Source organism: Eretmochelys imbricata, chromosome 6 (assembly GCF_965152235.1).
Source record: "Eretmochelys imbricata isolate rEreImb1 chromosome 6, rEreImb1.hap1, whole genome shotgun sequence".
NCBI lineage: Eukaryota > Metazoa > Chordata > Testudines > Cheloniidae > Eretmochelys > Eretmochelys imbricata.
The window spans coordinates 105,979,553-105,995,313 of record NC_135577.1 but is presented as its reverse complement, the minus strand read 5'-3'; the positions used below and the strand labels follow the sequence as shown (position 1 = coordinate 105,995,313).

General features: G+C 41.5%; 1 protein-coding gene across 2 annotated transcripts in view; it reads right to left on the bottom strand.

The window, feature by feature from the left end:
- Window positions 1-2,849: 2,849 nt before the first annotated feature.
- Window positions 2,850-15,761, bottom strand: part of TUNAR (transmembrane neural differentiation associated intracellular calcium regulator) — a 33,457-nt gene continuing 20,545 nt past the window's right edge. For both annotated transcript variants that reach the window (XM_077820762.1, XM_077820761.1), the window contains exon 2: window positions 2,850-3,084. In XM_077820762.1, the coding sequence (XP_077676888.1) occupies window positions 2,899-3,045 (147 nt within the window). In that variant the 5' untranslated portion in view covers window positions 3,046-3,084 and the 3' untranslated portion in view covers window positions 2,850-2,898. The remainder of the gene's footprint in view (window positions 3,085-15,761) is intronic.

Below are 15,761 nucleotides of genomic sequence, written 5' to 3'. Positions count from 1 at the left end.
TATTCTACAGTGTCATCAATTCTCATTATTTTATTGTGGGGCTTGTGATATTTGGTGGTTTTCTTAAAGCCCCAGCCCCTGGGGTGTTGTGATTACAAAATCATCTTGCCTTTCCTTTAAAAAAAAAAGTAAGTGTCTAGCCCTCTTGATTGTAAACGTGAACCCTAACAGCTCAAAACCCAGATGGCAAATAAAAAGAACCCCAAATGTATTAATTTTTACAACATTTTCATGGGTTTTAAACCAATCTCAAGATTTGCTAGGCCCTGTCTCATGTTGTTTGCACATTCAGGGTTGGCACGACTGATTCTATCTTACTAAATCTCCAAGAAGTAGGTTCTGCAAGTTCTTAGCTTTTGATTTTAAGATAAGCAATCAGTATTTAAATACTGCTGGTTCAAATTAGAGGCTCCTTTCTTTTGGGGCTGGCCCTGGGTTTGAGATCCCCTCTGTCAAATAAGATGTGTAAGCGCCTCAGACTTTCAGAATCATCCCGGTACATTTTGGGGAGGCACTGGGGAAGGGGTTCAATGCTGCCATATAGAAGATAGGTGTGCTTGTCACTGATGGGAGCATCCCAACGTGGGAAAGGGGGCAAACAGATTTCATGGTAGGTAACACAGCCGTGGGAGTTTATGCATGCGTTTTGGGATGGCAGTACCAATGGAGCAGGGATATGCTGACACATAGCGAAATCAATGGCAGTTTTTGCCTGAGTAAGGACTGCAGGGCTGGGGCCGATATTGTTTATTCATTGGCTTTTGATTCAGAACAAAGAAAGAATGCCCATACACACTCTCTGAGCACCTTACCCATTCTTCAAAATGACAAAACCAGGATGCAGCACCAGCTCGATCCAGGTGATATCAAGCTGACAATAAACACATTAATAATACTTTTTTGCATTCCCAAAGATCAGCTGTTATCAAAACACTTTACAAGCATGGATGAATTATGCCTTATACTCCCCTAATTGCATAAGCCCCCTTCCTAGTCTGTCCTATTTCTATTCAGACCTCCGCTCATGTGTTCACTCTTTCAAGGCTTCATTGGCCTGTCACTTTATCATTATCACACAATTCTCTCTGCCCTTTCAAATTGTGTTGGCTTTCATTTAATTTTGTTCGCTGACCTTTTCCTTCTTCCTAATATGTTTGTCAGTTAGTGCCTGACTTCACAAGATAGCAAGTACGTCCCTTCTGGGAGGTATTGCTGAGTGCCTTCTGGGGCCAGGCCCTTCTGGTGCAGGGTGAAGTTCTGCCTTCTTAAGGTCAGATCGTGCATCATGAAATCAATGGCAGTTTTGTCATTTATTTCAGTGGAGCAGGATCTAGAATTAGGGTCCTAATCCAAAGTCCACTGATGTCAGTGGGAGCCTTTCCATTGACTATGGGTGGCTTTGGTCTACACCCTAGATGAGCTCACATAACTCCCATTGATTTAAATGTGGGTTCCACATGTGTCTCTGAAAACCCAATTTGGTCCATAATTTAGTAAGAAATTTTCTGTCCAACCAATTAAGGGTCCAATTACATCCTCAGACAGACATGTATGCTGAAGTCAATGGGTGTGGTCCCTGGCTATCTGAGGATAGAAGTGGGATGTAATTTTTAATGACTCAGAGATTCATAAATATTACAGTCAGAAGAGAATGTTGTGGTCATCTAGTCTGATCTCCTGCAAAACATAGGCCATAGACTTCCACCCAGTGATTCCAGCATCAAGCCCACAACTTCTGGTTAAGTTAAAGCATATTTTAAAGAAAGATATAAAGATGTACACCTTCTTTCTAGTCTGAATTTGTCTAGCTTCAGCTTCCAGCTACTGGATCTCGTTATGCCTGTCCGCTTAATTCAAGATCTCTCCACTCTCAAATCTTCTCCCTATGTAGGTACTTATCTAATGGGACGGGGTTTAAAGAACCATATATTTGATGAGTTTTCGAATGTCATGTGAGATACCTTAATATCCTTTTCATTTGCCATTGTTCTATAAATAGAGCCATGTCCCTGCAACCAGTCTATAAAGGTCACCTTATAATGTTTTCCCATATCCTGTATTAAAGAGCAATGCTTTTCAGCTGACATTCCAACTTCAAGTCAAGCATGATGTGAGTTTGTTCCAGACTACAATGAAATGGCTGCAAACAAGATTGGTATATAATTGCTGAAGACCATCCCATCCATAGTCAACAAAGGGCACTTCACCAAACAGAACCAGGCTGCATGAATACCAGAGTGTCTCCAAATATTTGGTTCATGCTAAAAATATAGCACATTTATTAAAAATATATATTTATAAACATTGGTATGAACAGACACAAATGTCAAGCAAATGAGAAAGAAAAAATAATCGTCACTTATTTCCCCCAACATTTTGTTGTTTTTAGGCAGATCTTGCTCAACAGAATTGTTTTCCCATGATTGCACCATATGTTCATTCTAAATAAAAAGCCTGTCAGTTTCAATGTAAATAAAATTGAAAAGTCAAGGAGAAAAAAAAATTGACCTAATGGACCCCAAATCGGTGCTATGTAGCTATCTTTAAGAGTATACGGTATACATTAGTAATTCTAAATAGTGTACAGTCTCTTTCTATTGTGTTTGTATCCGAGATTGAGTTCTTCAAAGCTGCTACTTACATAATTGCAGTCATTCCCCCAAAGCCAAACCCAAATAAAAAGGGAAAGGAGCAGGACAGAAGAGTTTAGCTTGTTACTGCGTGAAAAGGTCTTGTTAAATGAATTGTGCTTCAGCTTTCGTTGCCTGCAGGCAGAGCTTTTACGATGTGGTAATATAGTACAGAATCAATTCTGATTAAGCAACATGTCAATAGCCTACAATGTTTGTTGTCGCCGTTAGAGGCCGTTTCATCAGTTCTCGTTGTGTGCCTTCTGGCTCACAATGTTGTGTAAATGTACACAAAAATGATCACAATGAGGTTCAGAATTGTTCCAATAATCCCAAGCATTGCCAAGATGGTTTCTTCTTTGCTCTCCTTTTCTTGATTGCCTTTATCATCTTCATTCCCACTAGTGATTACCATCTTGGTGGCCAGTTTCTTTATCCTTCTCCTCAGGCTAACCTAGAATTAGAAAGTGAATTGTTAGTTACAAATGACTTGTTTCTAATATTGGAGCCAGTCCTTACTCCCATCATATTTTATAATAAGGGTACATTTTAAAATAGTTTATAAAGGGGCTCACAAATGACTAACAGATGTTTTAATAAATGCTTAATCAAATGCTATAGTCCAACACTCAGAAGGTTAGTTATAACTGCCTATAACGGTTTCTACTGATGTGCTTATGACCATAACATTCTACTCATGTCTGTAACATGATTATAATGTGTATTAACTTTATAAACTGTTTATAAATGTACCTTTCATATAAAGTGTGTCTTCTGACTCAGACAAACTCCCACTGAAGTCCGTGGGAGCTTTGTCTGCATAAGAACAGCAAGGTACAGCCCATGAAGTGGTGGGGAAAGTTGGTTTATACTATAGGACTATGCAGCAAATGGGTAAGAGAAGTAAAACCGAGCAGACCTTGTTTCTTTTAAAAGGAAAAAAACAACAAGACAAAAACATTTTGTTTCCTGACTACAAAGAAGACAACAGTGACTGCAGTAAATAAGTCAGAACAAAAGCAGAGACAAAATAACCCCCCATCTTCACTTTTTTCCTTATTCTTAATATAAGTTAAAAAGTTACTTGCAGCGCAGTCAGCCGAAAAGTATCAGACCCTTCAGTGTGAAGGATTCAGACATTTTCTAAGGAGCAGCCTCAGATCCTGTGAGGCTCCTACAGAGGGGAGTCTTCAGTTTGTGCCAGTTCCAGCTTTCCAGCTGATGGCTCTGGGTCTGTTGCGTAAGCCCCGAAGTCCCACAAACCTGGAAAGGGCCATTTTGTTTCCCAACACAAAATGACCCACCAAGATCTGGGTTCAGGTTACATGCTACCTGAGCTCCGAGGCTGCACTCTGCAATTCCCCCCCGGGGGGGGGGGTCACAAAATGTGGTGAAAATGCCCAATCAGCATATTTTATGGGTGGGCTTTACACAGAACAGAAGGGAGAACATGCACTGTAGATCAGCTGTTCCCTGTGTCCTCCCCACAGCCACCCACTTAGGGTACACATCTACACTGCAATTAAACACCTATGGCTGGCCCATGTCAGCTGGCTTGGGCTCGCGTGGGTTGGCCTATGGGGCTGTTTAATTGGAGTCTAGGGCTCTGGGACCTTCAGGTGCTCCAGCCTGAGCCCAGACATCTACACTGCAATTAAACAGCTTCGTAGCCTGAGCCAGCTGACACGGGCCAGTCGCAGGTGTTTGATTGCTGTGTAGACGTACCCTTACTGACCTGATCTCAGTGAGGCTGGTGAATCACATTGAGATAATGCCGGAGTGTATACAGAGGAGGGGCGAAGGACGAACACCCAGTTAACCACCTGTTGTGGTTTTCACACAGCTCTTCCCTCCATGCAGCACAGGAGGGGAAGCATAAAGGTCACACCTTGCAAGCTGAGTGCAGCCTTGAATGACAGGAAGATCTGAGCCCGGGTGGGAGAAAAAGGTAGAAAAGATATGGTATCGAGGGGGCCTTTAAGGAACTGAGGAAGCTGGGCTGCCATGAGAGAGAGAGAGAGAGAGAGAGAGAGATTGGCTAGAGAGGATGAGTCTCTACGCTTTGTGATTTCTGTGTATTTTCCATACTGTAACTACAGAGTGCATTCTTAATGAATGCCTAGAACAATATTTCAGGTTCAATGCTGGCAGGGCCGTGTGAAAGGGGGTAAGCAGTGCCAGTTCCACACACAATTACTTGGCTCTGCACACGAACTAGCATTAGCAGACACACATGATAACACAATGGGGCTTAGCATTCCCACATGGTTTGGTGGAAGATGAAAATGACTGGATCAAAATCTGGTGGGCATCTGCAGCAAGCACAAGACAGTAGCACCGTGCACCTGGACAGAGCAGCGATAGCAGCGATAGACAATGTTCCACAGTGCTCTGCTTCTGGTAACCTGCCCTAGGGCAGCAGAGATCCCACTTAGTACCTTTTGTGAGTAACTGCTGCTATCCACACTGTGCTGGCTTAACCAGGACTTGGCCCTGAAAGTTCTGAGTAGAATCTTTACAAAAAGCTTTTAAGATAAGTTCACCTCAGAACGAATTCATATCCTCCCATCGTTGTATCATCCCAAACACGTGTCAGTCTGACACCACATCACAAACCTACACACCAGGCCATCACGTAAATATATCATCACACCTCCAAACCCATGAATCAGTTGGGTTGCCCATCTGCTCAAACGCTTTGGTAGCCATGATGCTTTCCCTATAATAAAGTGATGAAATTGGTCCCAGACATAAAATCCATTGCAGGATTTGAGTCTCTGCTCAAGAAAAAAGCTCCAAACCAAATCAAATAAAAATCCCAGGCCTGGAACAAAGTGAAGTTGCAAATTAATATTGGGGGATGTCAAGTTGTGGGCCAAAGCCTTATACAGTAGCTACCTACAGTGGGTTCAATTCTGTGAGATACTGAGCACCTCCCCCATGGTGTTGAGCACTCTCTATTCCCATTAAGTGCAATCAGTACCTTGCAGGTTCACGCCCATTCTGTCTAGGGCTAGCCAGTGCTGTCCACCCCTCATTTTGAGAAGCACTAAATGCACTACCTTTGAAACAAAAATAATCATAGAGGGTAGTGGTCTTGATCGTGCAGGCTGCAAAGCACTGCTGGCAAAATGACAGAGATCTAGAGTTTCAGAGTAGCAGCCGTGTTAGTCTGTATCCATAAAAAGAAAAGGAGTACTTGTGGCACCTTAGAGACTAACAAATTTATTTGAGCATAAGCTTTTGTGAGCTACAGCTCACTTCATTGGATGCATGCAGTGGAAAATACAGTGGGGAGATTTATATACATAGAGAACATGAAACAACGGGTGTTACCATACCACACTGTAATGAGAGTGATCAGGTAAGGTTAGCTATTACCAGCAGGAGAGAAAAAAAACAAATCTCCCCACTGTATTTTCCACTGCATGCATCTGATGAAGTGAGCTGTAGCTCACGAAAGCTTATGCTCAAATAAATTTGTTCATCTCTAAGGTGCCACAAGTCCTCCTTTTTTTTTTAAGAGATCTAGAGTGCCATGTTTGCTCAATACGGCTCTGATTTCTGCAATGAGCTAATCATGTGCTACGTGGTGTTGAGCGCCTTCAATTCCCTTCGATGTCAATGAGGTTGTCCCAGTGGTATTCAGCATTTTAATGAGGCCGCACCTGAGTGGAGTAGTTCAGCACAACGTGGAGAAATAAATATGCCACATTCAGCAACAGGAGCTGGGCACTGGGGGGGGGGGGGGGTATGTGTGCGCAGAGAAAGGATGTGGTCAGGGCATAGGTATTTAAATGTAATCCAGTGCATAGGTCTGTCAGTTACTCTTGCTGCCAGCCAGGAGCTGTTGCTCACTGGAGAGAGCTTATGAGCGGCACTTAGAAGAAAGCGAGAGCAATGGAAGTTTCAATGCAACCGTATCTCTAACAGCCAATAGCAAAATGCCTGCATTATCTGCTGCCCTCATCTTTCTTAGTTTGATTGACTCATGAGTAACAAGCACTCTGTGGCTCAGCACTGCTCTCGCACAACCTTCATGCACTCTGCAGGCTCAAACCCGGGGACTCTGAACTACACACAGTACTCAGTGGGCTTAGTATGGGGAGTGCTGAGCATTGCCAGCTCTCACTACTCTTGAAAGAAACAGAAAGTCTGAGCACCTAACAGGATTGGGTCCTAAATATGACCTTATTAGTACCTGACTTGGCCCAGTCTAGCACTATTGCAGTCAATGGAAGTTTGAACATTGACATCAATGAGAGCAGAATCAAAATTACTTTTACAAATGGAGGGACTGATCGTGCGAGAGGCTGAGCATTCTCATCTCCCCATGTTGTCAATGGCAGTTGAGATCATTCAATATGTGGCAGGATCAGCCCCTTAATCTTCACCCCTCTAGTAGGCAGAGGTATATTTTGCTACTGCAAAACTATCTGCTCACAGTTTTAGTATAATTTGCCTCATTCCAGACAAGTCTCTCCCTCTGGCTTGCTGTGCTCCTCTTTCTTCTATCCAACTCTTGGCAGCTTCTATAGCTCCTTTGGTGCTGTGATCTCTTTTATACCATGCTGTATTGTATTTTTGAGAGCCTTACACCACTTCATTCCCTTCAAACATTTTTTTAAAGCTGATAAGTCTTCGCTCTCATTGACCTCACAGCATTGACCAAAGAGGATTTAGAGAATAACTGACAAGGTAGACCAGGAAAGCAGAAAATTCAGACTGAAGATCAGCACGGAGAGAAGACAAAAATGATGGCAATTGGAAGGCAAGAGGAAGAGGTAAAGGTCAAACTCGGAGAAAAAAAATTAGAACAAGTGGAAAAATGTGTGTACCTTGAAGGACTGGTATTGAAGGGTGACAATTGTGAAGATTAGCCTCCTTTGTGCAGCTACGCATTAGCCACTACTGTATTAGGAAAACTCTGTAGAAGCTGGAAGACTAAAGAAATTTAGGTAAAAACAAATATCAGCATATATGAGACAACTCTGATGCTGATACTGCTGTATGGGTCAGCAAGTTGGAATATGAGGAATGCCAAAAAATGATAGATATTGACTGCAGAAATCAACGGGTTGCGGGGAATGCTGAGTTTCAAGATGACAAAAAGAAAAAATGAAGTGATAAGAAAATGGCTTAGGCAAGAAATAATGCGGTTACAGATGATCCAAGAAAGATGGCTGCGGTGGTTTGAATGTGTGTTAAGAATGGACCCGGAAAGGATACCACAAATGGGAATACATACCAGAGCACAAGGAACTAGAAATGAGGATGTATTGGCTAGACATGGGGAAAAATTAAAGAGGTCAAAAAGGTTTAAAGATTAACAAAGCCGTGAAGCTGGTACAAGACAGAAAATGTTGGAAAGTCTTCATTTGGCTCCATCACTGCTGCCGAACTGACGGGCGGTAACCAAAGAAGAAACCTTTACTCAAATAACAATACTGTTTCCCTATCCAAGAATTCATCTGTTGACATAGTATTCCATTGCATGTAAAATGACAACTTGATTATTACATAACAGCCCGGTCATCCAAGTATTACCTCACTCAGAATTAATCTGCTCCCTGCTTCATTTTGTGGGATCCATTATCATTTTAATGTAATCTCTGGGAAAGCGTAATATTTTCTTTACTGTGAGCAAGGGAGGAAGGATGAGCCAGTGGTTAGGGCCTTAGTCTGGCACATAGGAGCCCATGGCTCAGTTCTCTGCCCTGCCACCGCTGTCCTGTGTGTTCTTTAGCAAGTCACTTTGCCTCTCTGGGTCTCAGTTTCCCATCCATAGACTAGAATAGCAGCACTTCCCCACAAGGATGTTGTGAAGATAAATATGGTGAATGCTCAGATACTACAGTAATGGGAGCCCTCAGAGTACCTAAAATAGATAGGTTACCATAGGCAGAGTCCAAATCCAATAGTATTGTAACATGGCCGCTAGCACATCTATAGGACTTCCTGGCCACTGGGAACTTCACCGTGGCAATGAGGGGTGGATGGGGGGGACACTTAGATCCTCCGATAGCACAGACCAGTCACAACTGAAGTAAAACTGCTCTGTTCACGGTAGTGATTCTATGACACAGAGTCATTAGGATTCTGAACAAGAGCAGCACCAAGTACACGCAACCCAACTTACTGCAGTAGGTTTGCCCCATCTAAGATCTGGCACACATCCCTAAAGAACTGCCTGCTCTACTATGTTTGACGGACTTTGTACATGCTGGCACTTTGATTTGCTCTTGAAAAAGTTTTGGAAGTGACATGACTCATGAGTACAATCATTATTTATAAGGTCCTCAATTGGATTAAAGGCTTATTCTGAGTGCCCTGAACTCCGATGGGCTCCGGCAGAGCTAAGTGTGATTGGTGACTTGTGGGAGATGCTTTGCATGCTGCTGGATCATCCCCATGCTATCATGTATTATCTGAACAACATTTTGAAAAGCCCCCTGGGCCAGATCCTCAGGTGGTATAAATCAGCAGAGCTCCACTGACTTCTATGGAGCTACATCAGTTAACACCCTCTGAGGATCTGGCCCATTATGTTCAATCTAGCTTGAAGATCAGATGCTATAAATTCTGCATGCTTAATCCATAATCACAGACAATCACCAGCAAAATTGTTCTGATATTTAAACTTGCTTACAGTCCCCAGGCTATTAGTTGTGATGACACATTAACAGATATGAGAGCTTTCATTTTCTGAAGACAGTTTCACCCTCCAGGGATGAGAAATACACAGCAAAACTGGTTTTGATTAGTAAACTGAAGAGGACACTGAAATCATGCAAAGAGTTCATAAGCTGTTGAAGTGTGACACCTTTCTTATCTCACAAAGGAGGGAAGCTCTAGCCGTGCTCAAATTACAAAGCAGGGGAAGAGAGGATTCTAGAGCGTGTAACCCACTTGAACATCAGGAGTTTGAAAAGTCAGATGGAAGTGATTTTTCTAAAGTTCTTTTAATCACATTGTCCCTTTAAGGATGAAGTTGGGAGGGAAAGTTGAGTGCTGTGCTCAGCACCAGCCAGTCATTCCCAGTAGCATTAAGAGATACTGTGCTGCCGGAGGTGCTGTTTTTGGAATGAGATGTCAAACAACATCCTTAGCTCCTGTGTTTTGCTAAAGATCCACTGGCAGTTTTTGAACAAGTTGCTATGGCAAAGTTCCCACATTCTACCTGCATAGAATCTCTATGCCATTCCCATGGACAGGATATTCTTCACTTTCTGGCCTAAACTGCTGAGTTGTGCATTGTGTGCTCTTAAACAGTAGTCATGTTCCTCCCCAGAAGCATTTCAGCGGTGGGTGCAGAGACTTCTGTCTTTGTTCATAAAGATCCTACGGATGCTTTGGTATGAAAAGCATCGTATAAACGTGAGGCATCATTAAGACAAAGAGAAAGAAAAGAGGGGAAACACTGTGTCGGTTTATGATGGGCTTGAACCAAAATCCCATGCATTTAGGAATGTTTGGATTTGAATTTCAGGGCTCAGTCCAAATGCCAGTGAAATTGTGGGACACCTCACAATGTTTCTGTGCCGAGATATTAGCCTCCTTTGGGCAGCTCTGGATCTTTTATGCAGTGCTAGAATGGAATAGAATTCACATCTTCTGAGATTGATAGTCCAGTATCTCAGTCACAAACTCATCCTTCCTGAGAAATAAAAACAAAGAATCTCTGCAGCAACAACAATTGGATGCTGGAAGATATAGATGTGTACCCTCCTTGTAATATGTGGATGTGATCTTATAAATCAGGAAACACAATTTATTTATCTTTGAATAATATTCCTCATTAGTATCCATTCCTGTTATTAAATTAAAACCATGTGGAAAAACACAAAAATAAAAAACCTTCAAAATTTGTATTTTTATACTCCAGTGCGATATAGTGTTAACCAAAATACTTGAAGGAATTTGATTAGGAAAGGGGGACATGCTAAAGCAACTGCTTCCAGGTCCTCAGATCTCAGCTCATCAAACTCATTCTCTAAGGTCTTTCTGGGGTTATCTTTTACAAATAACAGCCCACGAGGACTTATAAAAAAAAATGGAATTGCTGTGTTTCAGTGAGAGACAGCCCTTCAATTACCAGCAAAGAGTCACATAACCTTTGTCATAGGCAGTCTGAAGAATTGTCCTAATGTCACTATAAATTGTATTTCATACTAACCTGCCATAGAAAGACATTTTAAAAAATATTCATAGAAGAACATTTTTGTTTCTATAGAAAGAGCTAAGAAATAAATATAAATTTGGAATCCAGTTCTTGACTGGTGTAACTCCCCTGACTTCAAGTTACACCAGGAAACAATTTTGCCCTTAGCGTGACAAACTATTTTTAAATGAAGAAGCACTTTGCAATGGAATTATGAAGTGAGTCTTCCTTTAACAAGCATACTATAATCTGCTTTGTACAAATAGGAAGAATTGTCATCAAAATACCTAGCAACATAACACAACACTTTATAATGCAACTTCTATCTTAGGTATATAGCAATCACCTATTTAGCCTGAAGACTCAGCTTTCAGTTCCACCAGTATCTTTGCTCTGAAAACTAACTATAGCCATGGCTGGTAACACCTCATGTTATTCAGGTTGACCAACAGTTCCCATTATTAGACCCTGTTTTCAGTTGCTTAAAACTTTGCCAGATTTTAACAGTTTGGGCTGAACTTTTTCATGCAAGGTGTCTGCCTCAGGCTGATTTTTTTAAAAAAAATTTCAGCCAAAACAATTCAGCTATTTCTAAGAATGAGGCTAGGGGAACATATATTCTGCCCAGGTTACAAAATTCTTGAGACCTCTTTGAAAAAATCTAATGCCCTCATGCTTTGGAGCAGGGACAAACTCCCCTGAAATTTGGCTGGGGAGATTGCCTTTTTCTGTCCCTGTCAAAATTTGCCCACATTTGGCCAAGTTGAAAAAAATTACAGTTTGCACATGCTCAGTGGAGACTTTGATTTTAGCAGCTAAAATCTCCAAAGATTCCATCTCCTGACTGAGCACGCTCAGGCCCCTCACAGCTTCTAGTGCTGACTACACTGTACATGTGGCATCCTCAGAAAGCAACTGAGCGTGCTTTACCTCCTCACAGCTCCTGACTACCCACACGCCATCACCACAAAGTGACTGAGCATGCTGGAACAAGATAGCTAGGGAGGTTGTGAAATCTGCATCATTGGAGGTTTTTAAGAACAGGTTAGACAAATGCCTGTCAGAGATAATATTTAGTCCTGCCACAGTGCAGGGAACTGGACTAAATGACCTATGGAGGGCCCCCTCCATTCCTATATTTCTATGATTCTATGCTCCATCCCAAGGCTGTGGAGTGAAGCCAGACTTACCCTCTAATTGCTGATCCCAGCTGCTATGGGTCAGGCATTGAAAATGATAGCATTTCTCCTGTGCTTTCAGTTAGTCCCCCAGCTGACACCCAGGCAGTCTCGGGGAGGAAGCTATGTGATTTGTATGCAAAGGAGACAAAAGCAGGACCAGGGAGGACTGGGCGGTGGGAGGACACCAAAACAAAACCCGCCACTGCACATGCTTCTCCACCTGGGAGAGGGAGAGTGAACAAGCAATACCTGATGGACATATAGTTACGTCATTTTAATGCACTACTGGAAGGCACTCAGATACTACAGCCATGAGCATAAGGTATACATCCTTAGCTATATAGAAAAGAATAGCTGATTAAGAAAATGAACCGGGATTGGGAGCCAGTTGGTTGGGGATGGGGAAACGCTGAGACTGGATGAGGAACTGAGAGACTGGGACTAGGAACCAGGAGGGAATGGCAGTGAAGGGAGACATAGCTGACAAGGTCTTGGGGGCGTACTGGTACTAACTAGGCAAAGAGTCTGGAAGAAGTAGCCAGTAACAGGGGAGAAGTATACATTGTATAGGGAGCTTAGGCACCTAATTCAGGTCTATGGATTCCTCTAGGCGGCAGGCACCTAAATGTTATGCATTGCAATGTTGAGTCTAAGTCTCCTTTGTAGATCTAACCGGCAGAGCAAAGCCCTTTCATATTTGTCTATGGTCCACTATCTGTCCCTTTGCAAATATACAGTTTGTCTAGAGATTTACTAGATTATTTGCAGATGGCTTCCAATATTATACAGTATACATAATGACCTGTACCATTTTTCTGTCTGCAGTGGCTAGTGTACTATATAAAGAACATATTTTGATGTTTAATGTAATGCAACATATATATCATATTGCCTCAAGGACATAGTAGGTTGTATCAGTTTATCTGATGCATCCTGACATACTCTAATGTAGTGTCAGTAATTTAAAACAATGCTCATATAAAATGGGAATAAAAGCAAGAATTTACCCATAAAACTAAAAGTATTTTCTTGCTACCTTGCACTAAAGGCACTCTTTTAAGGATTTAGACAGAAAAATGAAAGTTAAGTTACATTTTCATTTATGGACATTGACCAAATTCTGCTGTCAGTTACACTTGGATAAATCTGAAGTAACACCATAGCTTCTAGCAAAATTACTCTGGATTTACATCAGTGTAACCAAGAGTCCCAAATTTGATCCCTGATCTATTACACAGATCTTTCAATAACATATAATAGATTGCTTTTAAAATTTCATAGGTAAGAAAAGGGCACTTACCAATTAGGACTTAAAATAGTCAAATTATTTGGGTGACATAAAAATTCAGAGAGGCACAGATACTTCTCTACCCCCATCTTTGGTTAGAGTTTATTGGATGTTAATAGCTACCAGAAGTCCCTAGTGTGTAGGAAGAGCACAGGATCATGGAAAATTGGTGTGGTGAATAGTTTGTAGATAGGAACATTTGCAAAATATATTTTTTTAATTATTTGCAACAACTCTTAGCACTTATTTTTCAAAACTGAAAATGTAATGCAGCTAAAAGTAAATTTATACACCTAGGAACAAAGAATGTAGGCCATACTTATAGGATGGGGGACATAATCCTGCGGAACAGTGACTGAAAAAGATTTGGGGGGCATGGTGGGTAAACAACTGAACATGAGCTCCCACAGTGCGATGTTGTCACCAAAAGGGCTAATGCCATCCTTGGATGCATAAACAGGGGAATCTTAAGTAGTAGAGAGGATATTTTGCTTCCATATTTGGCACTGATGTGACAACCACTGGAATACTGTGTCCAGTTCCAGTGTCCACATTCAAAAAGGATGTTGATAAATTGGAGAGGGTTCAGAGAAGAGCCCGAGAATGATTAAAAGATTAGAAAACCTGCCTAATAGTGATAGACTCAAGGAGCTCAATCTGTTTAGCTTAACAAAGATAAGGTTAAGGGGTGATGTGATTACAGTCTATAAGTACCTATATGAGGAACAAATATTTAATAATTGGCTCTTCAATCTAGCAGAGAAATGTATACCATCCAATGGCTGGAAGTTGAAGCTAGAGTAATTCAGAATGAAAATAAAGCATACATTTTTAATGGTGAGAGCATTTTTAATGGTGAGACTGCTGCAGGCTGCCTTGATTCAAGATGTACTCCATCAAAATGGCCATCATCTCCCATTATTTGTAATAGGAATAAAGTAAATCTGCTCTCAAGGAAGATGGGAAATCCCTATGCTCTAAGGAGGTGAACAGAAACAGTGTGAGCAGCCAGTGAATGGGGGCAAAGGCTATCTGGGCAAAAGGCAGCTTGTGGCCTCAGTCAGTCCAATGGAGAATAATAATAGGAGATGGTAGCCATTTCAAAAGAGGGCAGTTCCTCATGGAATTCTCTGTTGTATAACATTATTCTGCAATTTCTGCTGAAGGAGAAACTGAGCTATGAAGAAGAATGGGGGAGAAATTACCTGTAATCATAGAATAATTCTTCATATATTGCCTATTCACAAGATTTTATGAGTTTTAATTATATGGAAGTTTGAAATGTCTGCTTTAGTCCATTATTAACATCGTTTGGGACAAAAAGGGTTTGCAATTGAAGATGAAACTTCTTGCAAATTCTCAAAAAAATCATTCATCCTCAGATGAAGTGTTATTATTTTGGAGAGGATTTGCTGATTCTTCCTGCATAAAAGAGGTTGAATCCCTGCTTTAAGTTTGAGCTCATCCTTAACCATATAACTACAACTGGTGCCTCCTTAATATGCAGAGAGCCCTAGCACCTGAGAAGGGAGAAGGAAAAATACTGCAGTGATGATAGATACTATGATGCCTGGAGCTATGGCACAATGTAAGCTAAAGAGACCATTGTACTGATTAATGTAAGAAAGTGGGGTAACTATACTTTGCTTTTTTCAGTCATAGGTCTTACAGTATTTTACAAAGTAGGTAATTATCGTTATCGCCACAAGTGCATGCAGAAACTGAGACCTATGGCAGGAAAGTGACTTACCCAAGATCACGCAGCTTGTCAGTAGCCAGGAATGCAACCCAGTTTTTCTGGCTTCCAGTTCAGTGTCCTGTCCACTGAACTAGATCTTCAGTTGCTGTAAACTGACCTAGCTCTATTAAAAACAATGGAGCTTCACCAGCTTACACCAGCTGAGGATCTGGCACATGTTTTTAACAAGTCAATCTGCTGCATCCGTACTTTAATCCAGTGTCCAATGGCAATGCAGGAACATAGGTGGAGAACATGATTTATATTTTTGTTGGCCTCAGTGAAATCTGTACAACAGTAGCGTAGATGGAAAACTCATAACATACACCAATGTGGATGAAAACCATGGTTGTGTGTCTAACATAGCACACTGAAGAAATTATTCAAGAACAGTTCATCCTACTGAAAATATTTCTGCCATAAGACTGCCAAGGTCAGTGTCATCTTGGATTATCTGCTACATAAGTGCCAGCCTCAAAAGTTAGACCCACCCAGGGGCTGTACACTCTCGGGCAGAAGGTCACTAAACACTCGCAGTTGATCTATGGCTCCTGAGACTTGAAGGAAGAGAACAACTGCAAGTATAATGTGCAGGGGTTTTTTTGCTAGCTGAAGTGTATATTATTTTGGTATACAAATAAGTGAATAAAACATATTGAAGTGGATTAGAAACTGTGGGCTACCTGAAACTACCTGCTGAAGGCTACTTGCAGAAACTACCTGCCTTATCGGATGCAAAGTCTATTTGCTGCAAAAATGCCAG